Raw genomic sequence first — 14,927 nt, 5'->3', positions numbered from 1 at the left:
AGCTGTTCAGTGTTAAGTCAGTGCTCAAAGTTTAAAGGATTTGTGGGCTGTGATGGTTTGGGCTGAGCTGTTGTGAGAAGAAGGTGCGGGGTTGGTGGGGGGGAGGGGATGAAGGTGTCTCTGGAGATATCCAGTTCCTTCTTGGTGTATTGCAGACAAATTGCACCATTCTGCATTTGTCCATTTTGGACTCGCGGGCTGTTCTCCCCATTCCTCATCAGTGCTCAGAGGGAGGGTCAGAATTCATTGTCAAATCCTCCACAGCTGTAAGAGTAACATAATATTGAGGCTGAGTGCGTGGGGTGACAGGCATGGGAGAGAAGATTGGCTGACACCCAGCCTTACCCAATGCTTGCCATGATCCAGGAGAAATCTCCCCGGATGCTGGGCCCTCATTCATGGGTCTAAACTTGCCATTTAAGGTGTTTTTTTAAGGAGAGTTTCAAGGTGGAGGCTGCTAGAACATCAAAATGAAGCTCCTCAAAGTACCGCCAGCGTGATGTCTCTTAGGGGACACTTACACTACGGTGCTCCCTACGTAAACCAGAGAAAGCACAAATAGGCAGATGGTGAATAAGGGCTCAGTCCCGTCAGAAAGTAAGTGGCTCCTCAGGTTTGGGAAGCATTTGGTGAGTTTTGGGTTAAAATAACAGGATGTTGGAATTCTGGAAAACATTTTGATTTTTCTGATTTTTTCATTCTAAAATGCTGTAGCTATTCTAAAATGCTGGTGTAGCTATTATGAAGAGTTAAAAATCTGAAACTGAAAATTAAATGTGCCTGGCTGACCCTAAGTGGATATATCCTTTGCTAATTTTTCTTTACCCAGAAGTTAACAAGGAAACAACAAAAGCAAAACAAACCCAAAAGTCCTTTGCATGGCTGTGTGCTAGCCACTAATCTGATGCAAGTGTTACCTTGTTCATCACATTATGGGGACCAGATGATGTGAGCGATTTGATGGGTTTCCCGACTCCCCGGCATCCCCTGGATGTTTCTGAGAACAAAATCGCAGCTGCAAAATGTGGAAGGGACTCCTCTTTCTGCTGCTCAGATCGATAAGGACCACTGCAGAGCTCAGGGAGATTTTGTTAAAGGCAGCAAAGTGTAATGAGCAGAATTAGGGGCAGAAATGGTCCTTGAGATGCCGACCATCTTGTAGCCTTGAACTGTTTCACTGCAGGTCCCACTGCTGAGTGACAGTCATTAACCTGTGCAGAGCCACAGGTGTTGAGCAGGGGCTGTGGAGCGCCCTGCGGAGGAGTGAAGCTGGGGAGAACAAACCATAGTGGGTTGAACCTGAGCCTGAAATGCTGACATGGGAAATCAAAGCTTTGCAAAACTGCCCCTGGCAATAGCAGTAGTAATACCACTAAAAATCATAATCAGTGCATTTGCTGTAGAAAGCATAGGTGGTGTAGGAAGCATGGGCAAACATAGTATTTTGATGTTTGGGGAGCCAAATTCTTCTGAATTCAGACCATCCTTTTCAGTTGCTTAAGCAATTATTTTCCTTATGGGTCTTTCAGCTAATTTTTTGTCTTGGCGAAAGGAAGACAGGGCTAAATGTTCTGGATGAGGAACCACTAGTGCTTGACTGAGCATCCTAAATGTAACACATTTATGGGCTGCAGGGACTTTGTGCAGAGAGGAGACATCTAACCCTGGAGGTGTCTTGCAGGCTGAAGTGTAATAAAACTTTAAAGCAGGGGTAGAATTTAATGTCTGAAATCCAAACTGGAAACAAGATGCATATTTTTTTTATACAATGGTTAACTTTGGATGCAGTTCACTAAAGAAACCTGGGTTGTCTGGCTCTAGAGTGTCTTTCTGAAAGACATACTCCAGTTAAGCACACGTTGTTTGGCTCGAGACTGTGAGAGATTCTCTGACCTGTAATATGCAGGTGCAGAACCAATATTGTAAGTGTCCCTCCAGACTTGACAGTGAGCCTTGATTCGAATGTTTCCTTTTGTCCTGTCTGCTTCCTTATTTCGTGTTACATTACTCCATATTTTGACTGCATTTTCCCCTTGATTGCTTCTCCCAGCAGGGAAAAAAAGCCTTTTCTGTGAGGGATGTGAGACTGTCTCAATTCGAGATGAACTTTCAAGCATAGTGGGGTTCCCATGCATGCTTGGACTGGGGTCAGGTCCTGTGAAGTATCACTCTGCGTCATAGATCAGGGAGCAATGGAGAGTCTGGTTCAATGATGGTGAGTGACAGATGCTGGATTTTGGCACAGCAAGGACTGGACCAGCTGTAGGAGGAGTGTTTTCCCCTGGGAAGGAGCTCAGCCCCTGTGGGCTCTGTGCCCTCCACTTCCTTGGCAGGAAGGCATGGGGGCTGCCTCCTTTTAGTCTGGGGACTCTTAATCTAGCTCGCACATAGCCCTGTCTTGCTGTGAGAGGTTTGTATGTACATATTGCGCATGCTACCTATGTGTCTTTATTTGCACCGCATGCTTTACCGCCATGCAGTGATATAGTGGTGAAGCAGGGGAGTAAAGGGCCCATGGGAGGCTTTTTTCCCCCCCCTCAATATTAAAATTTTGTGCAATATCAAAAGTACAGAGCACCACGCTACCACCAGCGTCGCTTCAGAGCACTGAGTTCAGCAGCGCCACAGCTCTCTCAAACTTGTGCTGGATCAGTAAAGTCTTTATTACCGGGGTCATTTCAGTCTTCAGGCAGCTATGCTGGACTGCGTTAGTAAAATGTCCTTGGTGTTTCTAAAAATAATAGATAATACATTTCTAACAAAACGTGTCGCATCAAAATCCAGCCATTCCCTGCTAAACCTTACTCTGACAAATAAAGATGGATTGAACAGGGATCTTGCAGCTCATGGTTGCCTGCAGATAAATGATCATGATCTAATTCCATGTGCTAACAGAGCATGGGCCTAAGCAGAAAAATAGATCTTTGGCACTGTGAAAGAGCACAAATCCCCAGGCTGAGAGCAATTATGTATAAAATTAGTTAGTGGTGTGGGAGTGTGCATGTGTGAAATTTTAAATAAAACAATGTGAGTGATGTGAGCTGTTTAAGAATAGACCTGAGTGAATAATGGAGGATTTTTTGGGTTCATTTGCCAAACCAAAAAATTGGAAAGAAAAATGATTTGGGAGAAACTGAAATGGAAATTTTTAAGGTTTTGACACAACGTAATAACTAAAATATGGTTTTGGGTCAACCCAAATTATTTCATTTGACCCAAAGTGAACCATTTAGTTTCACTTAAGACTATTTAATTAGTTCATTTCAGTTTTGAAATAAATGCTATTTCAAAACTTAACACTGAAACATGTCATTAAGAAACTATGAAAATGGTTTAACAAAAAACATCTAGAGCAAATATTGCAAAAATTTTAAGAATGCACCCATATTTTATTTTAACTTGACACTATGTACCAAATTTATGTGGGTTCTCAAATAGTAGTTGTTACTCCAAAAGTACATTTTTTGGTAAACTTTCTTTTCACAGTTTTGCTCAGGATTTTTTTACAAACACTTCAAAATCAGAGATTATCATGTTAATGAAAAATATTTGTTGCTTATGCAGGGGGTAAAAAGCCTTTTCCTGTTTAAGAAAGTAGAAGAAGATAGACATGAAAATGAAGTATGAATATTTTACAAGCAGAAAAAGATCAGATGGCAGTTCTCATAAGAAAGGAAATTTGAGCTGCTTTTTAAAGATAGCCAGTAAAATTAAGGGTAAGGGTTATTATAATAGAGATATAAGATGGAGAGGTTACAAATGGAGAAATTTTGGCAGTGACTGGGGTCTCCTAGCAGAGGTCGTGAATTATCTGTAACGATGGTAAAAAGGCAAAAAATATTCTATAGGTATTCTGTTTCATCTTGACAGGCAGCCTGAGGACTCACAATTTACAGGTGAAAATAAGGCTTGCCATCCTGCAAAATCCTGATGTGAAAACTGTGGGAGAGAACAAACCCTTTTTGGTCCGTGAGACAGTCTTTAAATTTCTCTAAGCCTCCAGTTCCCTTAGCTGTGAGATACTTTAATTATGCTGATTTAATTATCAGTCATGCTGAGCAGAAAGGTCACGGGGCTCTGTCGGTGCTGGTTTTGAACTTGGGGTTCGAGGAACCATATGTTGAAAGCCAGTAGCCTGCAGTTTTCTGGAGCTGTTTGACCCAGAAAGGGGGCAAAAAGGAAGATGCTCTCTCTCCCTCCTTCCTTCCACGTTTCCCCGCGGTTGAGACACAGCCTCGCTCAGTGGTCCCTGTGTGGTGGCAGCAGAAGGGAGCGTGCAGTGCAGGTACAAGGCTGTGAGGTGTGGTGGTGTCCTGTGTGTGCCCAGCCTATGCGCGCTTGGGTCAGGGCATGTGGTGTTTGTGATTTAGCAAGTGTACAAATTCCCCCTGCAGCTGAACCTGCTGAGATGCTGGGGAGAGGAGGGAGCCGATGAGCTCTTGGTTTTTTGGTTGGGTGCCTCAGACTGTCTATCCCAGCATTGTGGCTCTGAGAGACCCTGGCCCAGTCTGGGGCCCTTCCCTGGCCACTGTCATTGCCGAAAGGTGAAAATTTGCAATGCACACAACAAGTAGATAGAACAGCAGTAAACAGGGGGGCTCTTGCAGCTGAGTCTTAATGATCCTACATTAAACACCACTCCGGGAGCTTCCCCTTACAGAGAAACAGTTCTTGCTCCAGCTCACTGGGACCAGAGCTGTGGCCAGGACGCCCGACATGCCGGTAGGAGCCCTTCACTCCTGTGGCTCTCCAGACCATTGATTCCTGTTTGCTCTTCAGACCAGAGGCTACCGGTGACACAAGTGTTCCTCCTCTCCACAGTTGCTGTCAGCCCTTTGCCTTTCACATGCTCAAACCCCGTTACAGAGCTACAGACATGACTGATTCTAAACAAGTACAATTAATAAAGTCTATCTAGCCAACATCTGACTCTCGTTAGAGGAAATGTGTTGAAAAAACAGATCCCAGGTTGGCTGTGATTTATGGCTTGGGCCTGCTATTCTTCACAAGCACTGGCGAAAGCTTTTGCAAAGGGCCAGAACATAAACTACTTAGGGAAACTCACTATCCATGTAAAAAGGCTGGAAGGGTCAAATCAGACAAATTAAAGAGGGGTGGAGTTGCAAGCCTGAGCTGGCTGTCCCCTACTGAGGGCCACCTAGGTAGGCACAGGAGATCTGTGTTCATATTTCTGCGGTGGAATTTGACTTGACATCTCTTCTGTGCCAGAGTCTGGAAGTGTTACTGGTTTTGTGTTTTTTTTTTCCTTCTGGCTGAACTGCGTGTATGTGTGTGGCAACAAGCGGATGGAGGTGTCGGGGGGCTGGTGGTTTATCTTGAATGTGTCCAAATATGCCATCTCTGGTGCTTAACATCTCAGGTGCTCATGAAGTTGACCGAAGTTAGCTGTGCTTCCTACTTCCCTTGGGAGTTTTGAGCTTCATCCTTTTCTCCTTGCAAAGAAACATGGTTGCCTGGACTAATTTAGCTGACTTCACCCATGCCCTTCCAGAGTTATTCAGAGACTACTCTGCACTTGTCCTGGAGAAAGGTGTCTGCAGACTGAGAAGTGCTGGTCTCCTGCTTCCTTTGAAAGACAAATTATTTTTCAAACTGGACCGACTCAAGTTGTGTGTTCTCAGTTTGTAAGACAGCGCACCCCAAACCGTGATGGTGTGGTGCCTGAGACCCGCTGTGAGCAGTCCTGACGGTGCAGTTGCTGGTGCAGGATTAAAGCTGTTGCATTGTGTTCCGTGGAGCTGCTGCTGCGTTCCCAGTGCTCTAAACCTGGGCTGATGGCACGACCTTGGGGCAGCTCTGGTATTGCTCCCCTTACCCTGGGGATAACAGTTTGTCCTCTTTGTGCTTGTCCGTTTCCGAAAAGCGCAGTGAGAGTTGTGGCCTTTATTAGATGGAGAGAGAAGAGCTGCCAGGCAGGCTGTGTCACAGAAATCAAATATACTAATTTACTGTGCTGTGTACATGTAACACTTGGTCCTTTTTCATCCCCTGACCTTGGGTCCTTTACAGATGAAACATTATGCTAACAATGGATGAAAGGCAAGTGAGACTCAGAGGAGGAAAGTGCGTTGTTTAGAGTCCCAAGCAGGTTGAAGCATGAGCTGAAAATGCGATTCTTATGTCCCCAAGCCTGACTCTGTGCTACGCCCCATTGCATTGCAAGGTTGAAGTTTCTTGTAATGGCAAAATATGGTCTTGAAAAACCTGGCTGCAAAGATTTTATTTGTTTAAACAAAGGCTTTGTGATTCCAGAATTCTCTCCCCTTTCATATGCTATAAACCACCTCCTCCACCTCCCCTCTGAAATATGAATTTTGGAGTAATCCATCAAGAAAAAGAGAGACAGAGCCTTGATCCCTTGACTTCAGTTGAGCTGTGCAATTTATATCTACTGAGCATCTGGCTGTAGGGAAACCAAAAGCCCTTTTAATATTCTGCAGAGACTCTGGGTATACAAATGAGCGTGGGCTGTCGGAGCTGAGAAATGGGGCAGAGATGCCAAGAGGTTTCTATGCCATTTTGCACAAAACTCTGACCTGTGGCCCTGTGGTGAAAGTTGACCTGTTTATTATTTTTCCCTCCCCTCAGTGCCACTATGCTGAAATCATTAGAGCCCCATTGGTATAAAGACATTATCATGCCTTTCTTGTTATCTCGATTGGAATGAAGAGTTTGAAGACTTGTGGGGCTTTCAGCCTTGAGCAGCTGAAATGTGCAAATATTTAATCATGAAATTATGCGAACACTGCTTGAGGCCAGCAAAGCAGGAGTGCCAAGTTCACAAGGCACCTGAAGTCAGCCGTTCACTGCTGTAAGTTGCTTGTTGTAGGAGCGTATCCAGAGTGGAAGCCACAGGCTTGGAGCCTGATGCCTGTTTGCAAAACTGCAGCGCTGGCTCAGCCTTTGGTCAAAGATGGGTCAGATGGAGCCACCTTTGGGTCAGGGTTAAGTGGGTCACTGCTGGCACAGGCGACGTGACTTCTTCTGTGCCAACATGTGGAGTCTACCACATCTTTGATATGTTAGACTTTTCTTTCCCTCCAGTTGCATTGCTTTAACCATGTGGGAAGGGAGAGGTGTGCTAGGACAGTAACAGCGAGACATCGTGGAGACAGACTGGGTGCCACGTGATATGCTGGTAGAGTCTCGTGTTCATTATCTCAATTATTTATCCTCCCTGCTGGAATATTTCTAAAACAAATCCTACCATGTGTTTTGAGGTTGGACTTCATAGAGTGAAATCACAACTCCTTTCTCGGAGTTTAGCTGGAAAAATACAAATCTGCCAACTAGAAATATGAGGGAAATAAACTGTGGTTCTGTGTAGCAACAAGTGATGGATTTCTGCAGATATGGAAAGCGTCTGCTCTGGAGTTCCAGGTCAGAGAGTATGTGTATTTGCCCCAGTGTTATATTTGTTGCATGTGAAATAATGAAGTGAGATTCTCAAGCTCGTTTTAGTAAAGCAGACTGCTTTCCCCCGATCAGAAAATTCAACTTCACAGTCCCAGGCCTTGGAACCACCAGCCGTCAGGATTAGACACTAAATACTTCAATGCATAGTAGTCAAGCAAGATATTTATTGGCTTGATGTGTCACCACCGCTCTCAGGCTTTCTGCAAGGACAGATAACAACCCTAGAACCTGAAGCAGCCTGGTTCCCGGTGTGTTGTGAGCGACCTTTGAAGGTAGTTTCTGTAACTGCATTTACTGAGCATTTATCTCTGTGTCTGAAAGATTGTCCATCTGTTGGTTAGCTAAATAAATGTCACCAGGATGTGCTGGCAGGACAGCTCGCCTTAGTAAGAAGATCTCTTGCATAAGGATGTCCACTTTTGGGATAAATTAAATGTCTTTTGGGTCCAGGCTAAGTACCTTGGGTGTGGATTTGAATTTCCAGGCATTTCATGAAGGAAAGGATCAGAGTTCAGATCCAACTTGAGCTTAAGTAGTTCTCTTTCTGACCTGGGTTGTGTTTTCATATGTTTCAAAAGGCATCACTGGCATGAAAACGATATTAGTACACGTCTCACCATGCAGTGGCACTGCTGCTTCCCCCCTCCCGTCATTTTGTTCATGTAAACGTAACCTTTGGTGCTGCAAACACACCCAAAAGGGCTCTTTGAGACAATCTTCAAGAGTAGGGAGGCTGCTGGGTCAGTGCTGTTCCTACACTCTCTCTGGCAGAGACAGTCAGAGTTATCCACCCCCCGGGAGCTGGTTGATTCACCCTTGTGCAGAGGGGTAGTACAAGCCCTTTTTTATGAGCTGAGCTCTCCAAAGAGGGCTTAAATGATCAATCTATCTCAAGTTATGCACAGAGATGGTTTTCAGACAGTTCAAGTCAGTCTCTCTAAACCTATGGGAGTTATTAATATGTGCAAGCCAGCAGAAGGGAGAATAGGACTCCATATTTTATTTGCTCTGTAACACATCTGGTACGCCTTTTGGCTCTTGGGAGCACTGGATTTATTCAGCCTTATCTTGCTCTGAGGATGAGCAAGATCAAAAGCATGAAGCCGGTTACACGCAGAATGTAATTCCCTGTTTTACACGCCGCAAGCAGATCCAGACCAAACAAGCCTCACCCATTTCCTTCCCTGTGGGACAATGCACTTATGGCACTTGCGCACTCATCGGCCAATTCAAGCCAAAAAAATATTTTCCAAGATCTATTGCAGAGAATAAAAATAAACAAATGTTATTTCCTGTTGGGTAAAGGAATGTACATGTCAGTGTTAACCTGTAAGAGAATCCCTCAATCTAAGTGTTCCTGAACCACCAGGTGCTTTGTCTGCAAAACGTTGGGTAGCAGGAGGTGGAAGCTCTATGTCTAGCGCCTTTGGGAAGCTATGTGGTTCCTCACAGAGGGCCAGTGAGAGGATTTCTGTGGAAGGGTTATGCAGTGGGTGATTGGTTGCCATTAGCGCTCAAGCAATCTTCTTAGACCGTAAATCACTAACGTGGAACAGCCAAGCTCCCTGGCCTCCCGAGCCATGCGCTAAAATCTCTGCGTGGCTGGGAGCCATGAGTACATACCATGTGCCTCGTAAAACTGCAAAGTGTTTGTGGGTGAAGATTGGAGAGATTCCTTGGGGCTCCTTGTGCAGAAGGGGACAAAGCTTGTTAGGGGAGACAACTGAGTCCTGGGTGCTGGGGTGGTGTTCAGTCAGGCCAAAAGCCACGTTCACCCATTCCTTGCCATAGATAGGCACTGGGTTTACTCAACATCCCCTGCCTCAGTGCAACCTCAGCCTGAGCTGCACCTCTAGTGGTCTGTTAAGGGGCTCAAGAATTGCAGGTCAACCTCCCCAGCCCTGTGGAAATACCAAGATCAAATACTTTTTACATGGCCAGTGAAAACTGGCTGTAGCTCTTGAGGAGCCCAGAAACGTGTATAGAGATTTCTCCTCTGTGGGACATGAGATAGCAGTGATTCATCACCTGAATATGGATGGTTTATACTCTGAAATGTTCCATGCTGCAAGTCATTTTCCCTTTTTAACACAGTTGCAACTGAAGTCATGATAGGTGAGAGGTGCAGCCTGGAAAGCTTCTCTGAGAGCTGGGAAGGCGCAGGTCAGTGCTGCTGCAAGGTGCTGGGGAAGCGTCTTGTTGATTAAACCTCTGCTCAGGGCTTTGTTCTCCTTCACTCTAAAAAAACAGAGGCAAAGCAGCAAGCCTTCTGTTTAAGTAAGTGATGTACTTTGTATCAAGCAATCACTTTAAGCTGCACTCAGAGCCCATTATGTTAACGTTTGTTCCTGCTAAGGCATCCTGTCAAGACCCCTTTGGTGGTTGCTGCTGATCTGTTGCTTCTGTGCAGCAAAGTGAGATGGAAACCACTTCGTGCTGTGGCTCCAGTCTGCATCATCCCTGGGCTCTGTCTTGGATTTTCTTGCTGTCGCTGAGACAAATGATTTGTTGTAGGAGTGATAACAGGGCCTGGGAGCCCAGGGATGGAGCAGGACTCCACAGAGATGGGCATTCTGTATATTCATTGCTTTCCTCAGTATTTGACCAGGACACAGTGTAGGAGAGGGTACGGCACAGAGCTAAATGGGGCAGTGGCTGTGCAGCCTGATGTCCTGTGAGGTGGGAGTGTGTGCCACACCATTTTGCACCAGTGGCAGAACAAGTGTCTCTGCTGGTGACAACAGGTCATGCTGCTTGGCACCATGAAAAGTCTTAAAACTAGTTTTTTCTTTATCTGCCTTCTACCTATTGGGAGCTTGGTTTCACGCTCTGCGCTATTAAACATCCCCAAACAAGGTTCAAGTAGTGTGGCTGTGGCTGTTCACCTGTGCAACGGGTTTGAATACTTATATCCCCTCCATAACTGATCTCAAATCAGTTTTCTGTGTACCTTGGATCAAAAATGGATCAGGGTCTGGATGAAAATGCAAAGTATGTAGAAATTTTACATCATTTTGTTTTGTTCTTTCTAGAATGCATGAACTGCACGAGACTAGCAGATATGACCGAGAGGCTAAACACGCTGGAGGCCAAGGTAAGGACCTGCCTTTATTCTGCCATTTGGCCAAAATTTCCAAGAATTGACAGTGGAAAAGATACTGGGTTGGCAGCCCTGGGGCGATCAGGTGCCTGTCCTTCCATCCGCAGCAAGGAGCACGCTGTGGCAGTGGCTCTGCCCCAGGAAATGAGGGCAGCGCTGCTGTGCATGCAGGCATTGCTCGCGCCTAGCCTCGCTTGCAGCTGCATCACTGCCTCCCTTCTGCTCTCTGCTGCTCAGCTCAGCTCCTCCTAAAGGGCACTCAGACCTGAGAAATAACATGCTGTGTGTTACCATCGTGCTCATCACTGCGTTCGCTTGTTAGGAGCCTGCCCTCATGCCACGGCTGCCTTGTCACCGGCTGGCCGGATCTCGTGGTGGGCTCGCTGGCCACCGTGCTGGTGCGTTCGGGCCACACTTGCCACTGTCACAAGTGTGTAGCTGTTAATGAACAAGAAATCACTCGTTGCTGTCAGCTGGAGCACGTTGGCTTAGGTTTTGCTTCACAAACAGAGGGCAGGCAGAGCTCTATGAGAAATCTCTTACCTTCAGCTGGCTGGGGATGTGGGGGTGTAAAGCAGTGATTCCCCTGGCTCACAAAAGAAACAGACTGATTCTGGTCTCTCTTGCTAAAAATGCCTTGTAGAAACCTTACCAACACAGAGGGCAAAACAGAGGAGTAATTACATAGATTGTTCTCAAAACAGCTGTTCATTAACCTGCTTTTCAAGTGCTATCCAGTCCTACTTTTTTATCCCCTTTTGGAAAGATGGGCAGCTTTCATGCACAGTTTAGTGGAGACAAATGTTAAGGACAGACCTTCACGTTGTGTGTGCGTGTGAGTTCTGCAAATTGTTTTAGTTTCTACTTACTGGGATTCAGATAAATTGTTCCAGTCTAGCAACAAAGCAGCTGAGTCAGTCCTTCCCCTTTGATCTGTGGTCCCTCCTGTGACAGCCCACTCCTGGCTGTTAGATACAGTGCTTTGGTCTCTTTAAGGCATGTGTTGCTGTTATTATTCATTAACTGATGGTTATCAATGCCATAAAAGAATTTGGGGAGAAACCTTTGTGGAAGGGGGTGGTCGATGTGTGGTGGTTTTGAAGCCAGTGCATGATACTGTGGTAATTTGGGAATTGTCTGTGCTGAAATGGAGTGAGCAATGTTGTCTGGAACTTCCTCAAAGCCTTTGCAGTTCTATTTCACTACAGGAAGGGGTGGGGGGTAGGGATGAAATTCTGGGGAGCAGAATTGTTCAAGTGGAAACAACTGTTGTAGTGCAAAGGACAAAGATGAGCGGGATCGTTTTTCCGAGCACAGGACCTGGCAGGTGGGTGTTCTTTGGCAGCGAGAAGCTGTAGGCGTTTGGAGAGGAGAGCAGGGCTGGTGACTGACCTCTGGGTTTGCAGTCCCAAATCCAAATAAGACATGGGACCAGCCTCCAAGAGATGTAAATCAGCTCTTCTGTGCTCAGCCTGTAGCCAGCTATACCTTGTTTCACTTCCCAGGATTTTCTATATCTGGCTCCCTGGAAAACCAAAGATGTCCTGACACCAGAGCACCCACGCTGCTGCCCTGTGCTGCTCCACGCTTGTTGGGGAACGAAGCGTAAGAGGCTAATGGCAACCTCAGCCGGGGCTCTGGCAGGGCTTCGTGGAGGAGGAAGGAGGTCCTGCATGCCCAGAGTCTTAGCCCAAGAGTGAAACTGCACCCAGGCCAGGGGGGTTGGCTTACAGATATGAAGCTGGTCTAAATTGGGTGACATTCCCATCACCTGAAAGCAACCTGCTTTCTGGCGTTGGCACCGGCTGCCCGCAGTGTTTGGGAAGCGCTGCCTGCTTGCCTCCTTCGCAGGAGCGCTAGCGAAGGCAGAAGCACGTTGTCTCCTGCTCTAACCTAGGACACTTGTGCAGCAGCTGGCATTTGTCTCCTGACTGGCAAACCCAATGTGCGGGCCATAGGAAATGCTTCCTGTGTTGGTAGCTGTCTGGCTGCAACTTGGTCTGTGTCCAGGAGGGAGCACTGGGGCATCATCAACAAACAAACGTCATGCTGATGGCTGAAGACTTCGCTGACATGAGGACAGTGAGGCAGATGCCTGCTAAGTTCTGTGCCAAGCTGTAGCCAGCCAGACCCTGGAGATGACCAGTGAAGGATCTTGGTACTGCCTTGGTCCCAGCCACAACCAAGACCAGCCACCTTCTCTGTGCTGGCTTGATTGGCACTCAGGGTAGCTTGATTCTCGCTGGCTCATGATCTTGTCGTGCATTGTGGCTCTGGTTTAGTGCAGGGAGGCAATTTGTTTTGTGGCTGTGGTGGGTTTCTGACCTTCCTATGCTCCCACAGAGACCCAAGTTGGGAGCAAAGCTCATCGAAGGGTTTGCTTTTACAGAATGAAACTAATTATTTCTTTCTATTGTGAAGTACTAAAGACCGTGTCTCTACAAGGGTGCCTTCTGCAGCACAGCCCAGCAAGGTCATTATCAATCTTTTGGCTTCCGCTTTGTTTGAAAAGCTGTGGGTGCTGTGCAAAAATTGACTGTAGCAATTAAGTGGAGAGTGAAGCAACGTTACACTAATGCTGGTACTGTACGCAAGAGAAATATGCTGATTCACCCTTTTTTCAAGGTTAATTTAAGTTCAGTTTGATCTATGTAGCAACGTCATGACCTCAGTCATTGTTATTCAGTAATAGCTAGCACCATTATAAAGGTGCTTGCATTTGTTCAGTATTGTTCACATTCCTGCTCTGGATTTTGGAGAAAGATTCCTGATCTGCTGGTTGATCTGGATGCAGAGTTGTCTCTCAGCACTCCAAACTGTTTTCTTGTAATGTCTCATTTCACCGCAACAGCCCGAAGCTGTTCAGAGGAAGACAGGAGTGATGGGATGGGCACACACATCCCTCGCTGGTGTGGGAGACTGATCCCCTGCTGGTTTTTGCTGTCTCGTTCTGCAAGGGCAGATGTGGACGTTCATCCTTCCTATCAGCAAAGATGGATTTTCTGCCACGGTCCTTCTCCTTCTGGAGACAGCTGAAGTGGAGGAGTTTTGCTGCTTTTGCTCTTTTGGATTTCAGCCCAGCATGACCCTGGTGAGCTCAGGGAATGGCAGTGGGTGAGATCAGCCGCCTCTGTAGCCAGTCAGCTGCTAACAGGGAAGGGCAGTGGCACCTGCTGTCGGGGCTTTGGGGCTCGGGAAGCCTGTGTAGACTTATTGTAAATACTGCAAGGCCCAAGGGTGAGAGCAAACGTATGGAAAGCTACCTCTGAAGGTGCTGTGGACCTGGGCAGATTGGTGCTGGGTGAGAAGTTTTGTTTTAATAGAGTAGGTTAGGGATGAGTGAAAAACAATCTCTTCCTCACATCACTGCAACGGGGACGAGGAGCCAAGAGCCTTTCTCGGTGAGGTGTGAGGAAATGTAAAATGCAGGTTTGTTGTCCAGGGGCTGTGAAGGGCAAGTTAAAGAAACTTAAAACTCGGTTCTGGAGGAAGAGGCTTACGAACCTGTGGTTTCTTCTTTCTGCAGTCCTCTTCTACAGGCTTTTATAGTTATTTCCCTCAAAAAATGGGGATATAACCAGAAATGGTGTCATCTTTTTGATTACAACGATGAGTTGGTTCATCTAGCTTGTAAGATCGACATCCAAATGAGATAATGAAAGTAGCCCTCTGATTTTTTGTAATGTGAGAGCTGGATCAGAAAGCAAGAAGCAAGAGTAAACACAGAGCAAATGGAGTGAAAAATGATTCATGAGGGACCAGTGCTCATATATCCTTTGGGGAGGAGAGAGACCCCGAGACATGGCTGAACGGTGCAGCAGAACAAACTCTTCATGTGCCTTAGGCTTTCCTTGGTGCTGCTCTGGGTTGTCCTTGTGGCTGTAGGAGATGTCACGGTAGGTGGAAGGAGGTGGAACTAGGTTCCATCCTCACCTCCCCTGTTTCGAGTTACCTTGTCATCTCCCAGGACAGAGTTGGCCTGTTCCATTTGCTTGGTACCAAACCCATTTGGACGTCAGAGATTTGACAGCTGGGTTGGTGTTGAGTTTGAAATCTACAGGCTGTGAGAATCTACATCAGGGAGGATGGTGTTGACCCTGGGGTCAGGGACACAGAAGTGTGCAGGCCAGAAGAAAACTACCGCCGCCCCCCTACACCCCCAAGCCCCAACATGCCAAACCTTACCTCTCACCCATGACACCTTACTTGACATCACTACAGCACCTCCTGACTCTGCAGGGAGCCTCGCTGGTGGGAGCGCAGAATGAACCCCGCTTTTATTTCATAGGAGAGGTTTCTCCTTGGCCAGCACAGCTGCTTGGTGGGAAGCCTGCACAGCCTTTCCTTGCTGGATTTCCTGAGCCTGATGCTGCCCTCCTGTGTCACGGTG

The 14,927-nt window shown here is 46.6% G+C and overlaps 1 protein-coding gene across 5 annotated transcripts in view; it reads left to right on the top strand.

Moving 5' to 3' along the window:
• Nucleotides 1–14,927, top strand: part of COL26A1 (collagen type XXVI alpha 1 chain) — a 195,347-nt gene that overhangs the window by 140,188 nt on the left and 40,232 nt on the right. For all 5 annotated transcript variants that reach the window (XM_056330029.1, XM_056330019.1, XM_056330012.1 and 2 more), the window contains one exon: nt 10,470–10,531. In XM_056330029.1, the coding sequence (XP_056186004.1) occupies nt 10,470–10,531 (62 nt within the window). The remainder of the gene's footprint in view (nt 1–10,469; nt 10,532–14,927) is intronic.

This window comes from Falco biarmicus, chromosome 1, assembly GCF_023638135.1.
Source record: "Falco biarmicus isolate bFalBia1 chromosome 1, bFalBia1.pri, whole genome shotgun sequence".
NCBI lineage: Eukaryota > Metazoa > Chordata > Aves > Falconiformes > Falconidae > Falco > Falco biarmicus.
This window is presented reverse-complemented; position numbering and strand designations above follow the sequence as displayed.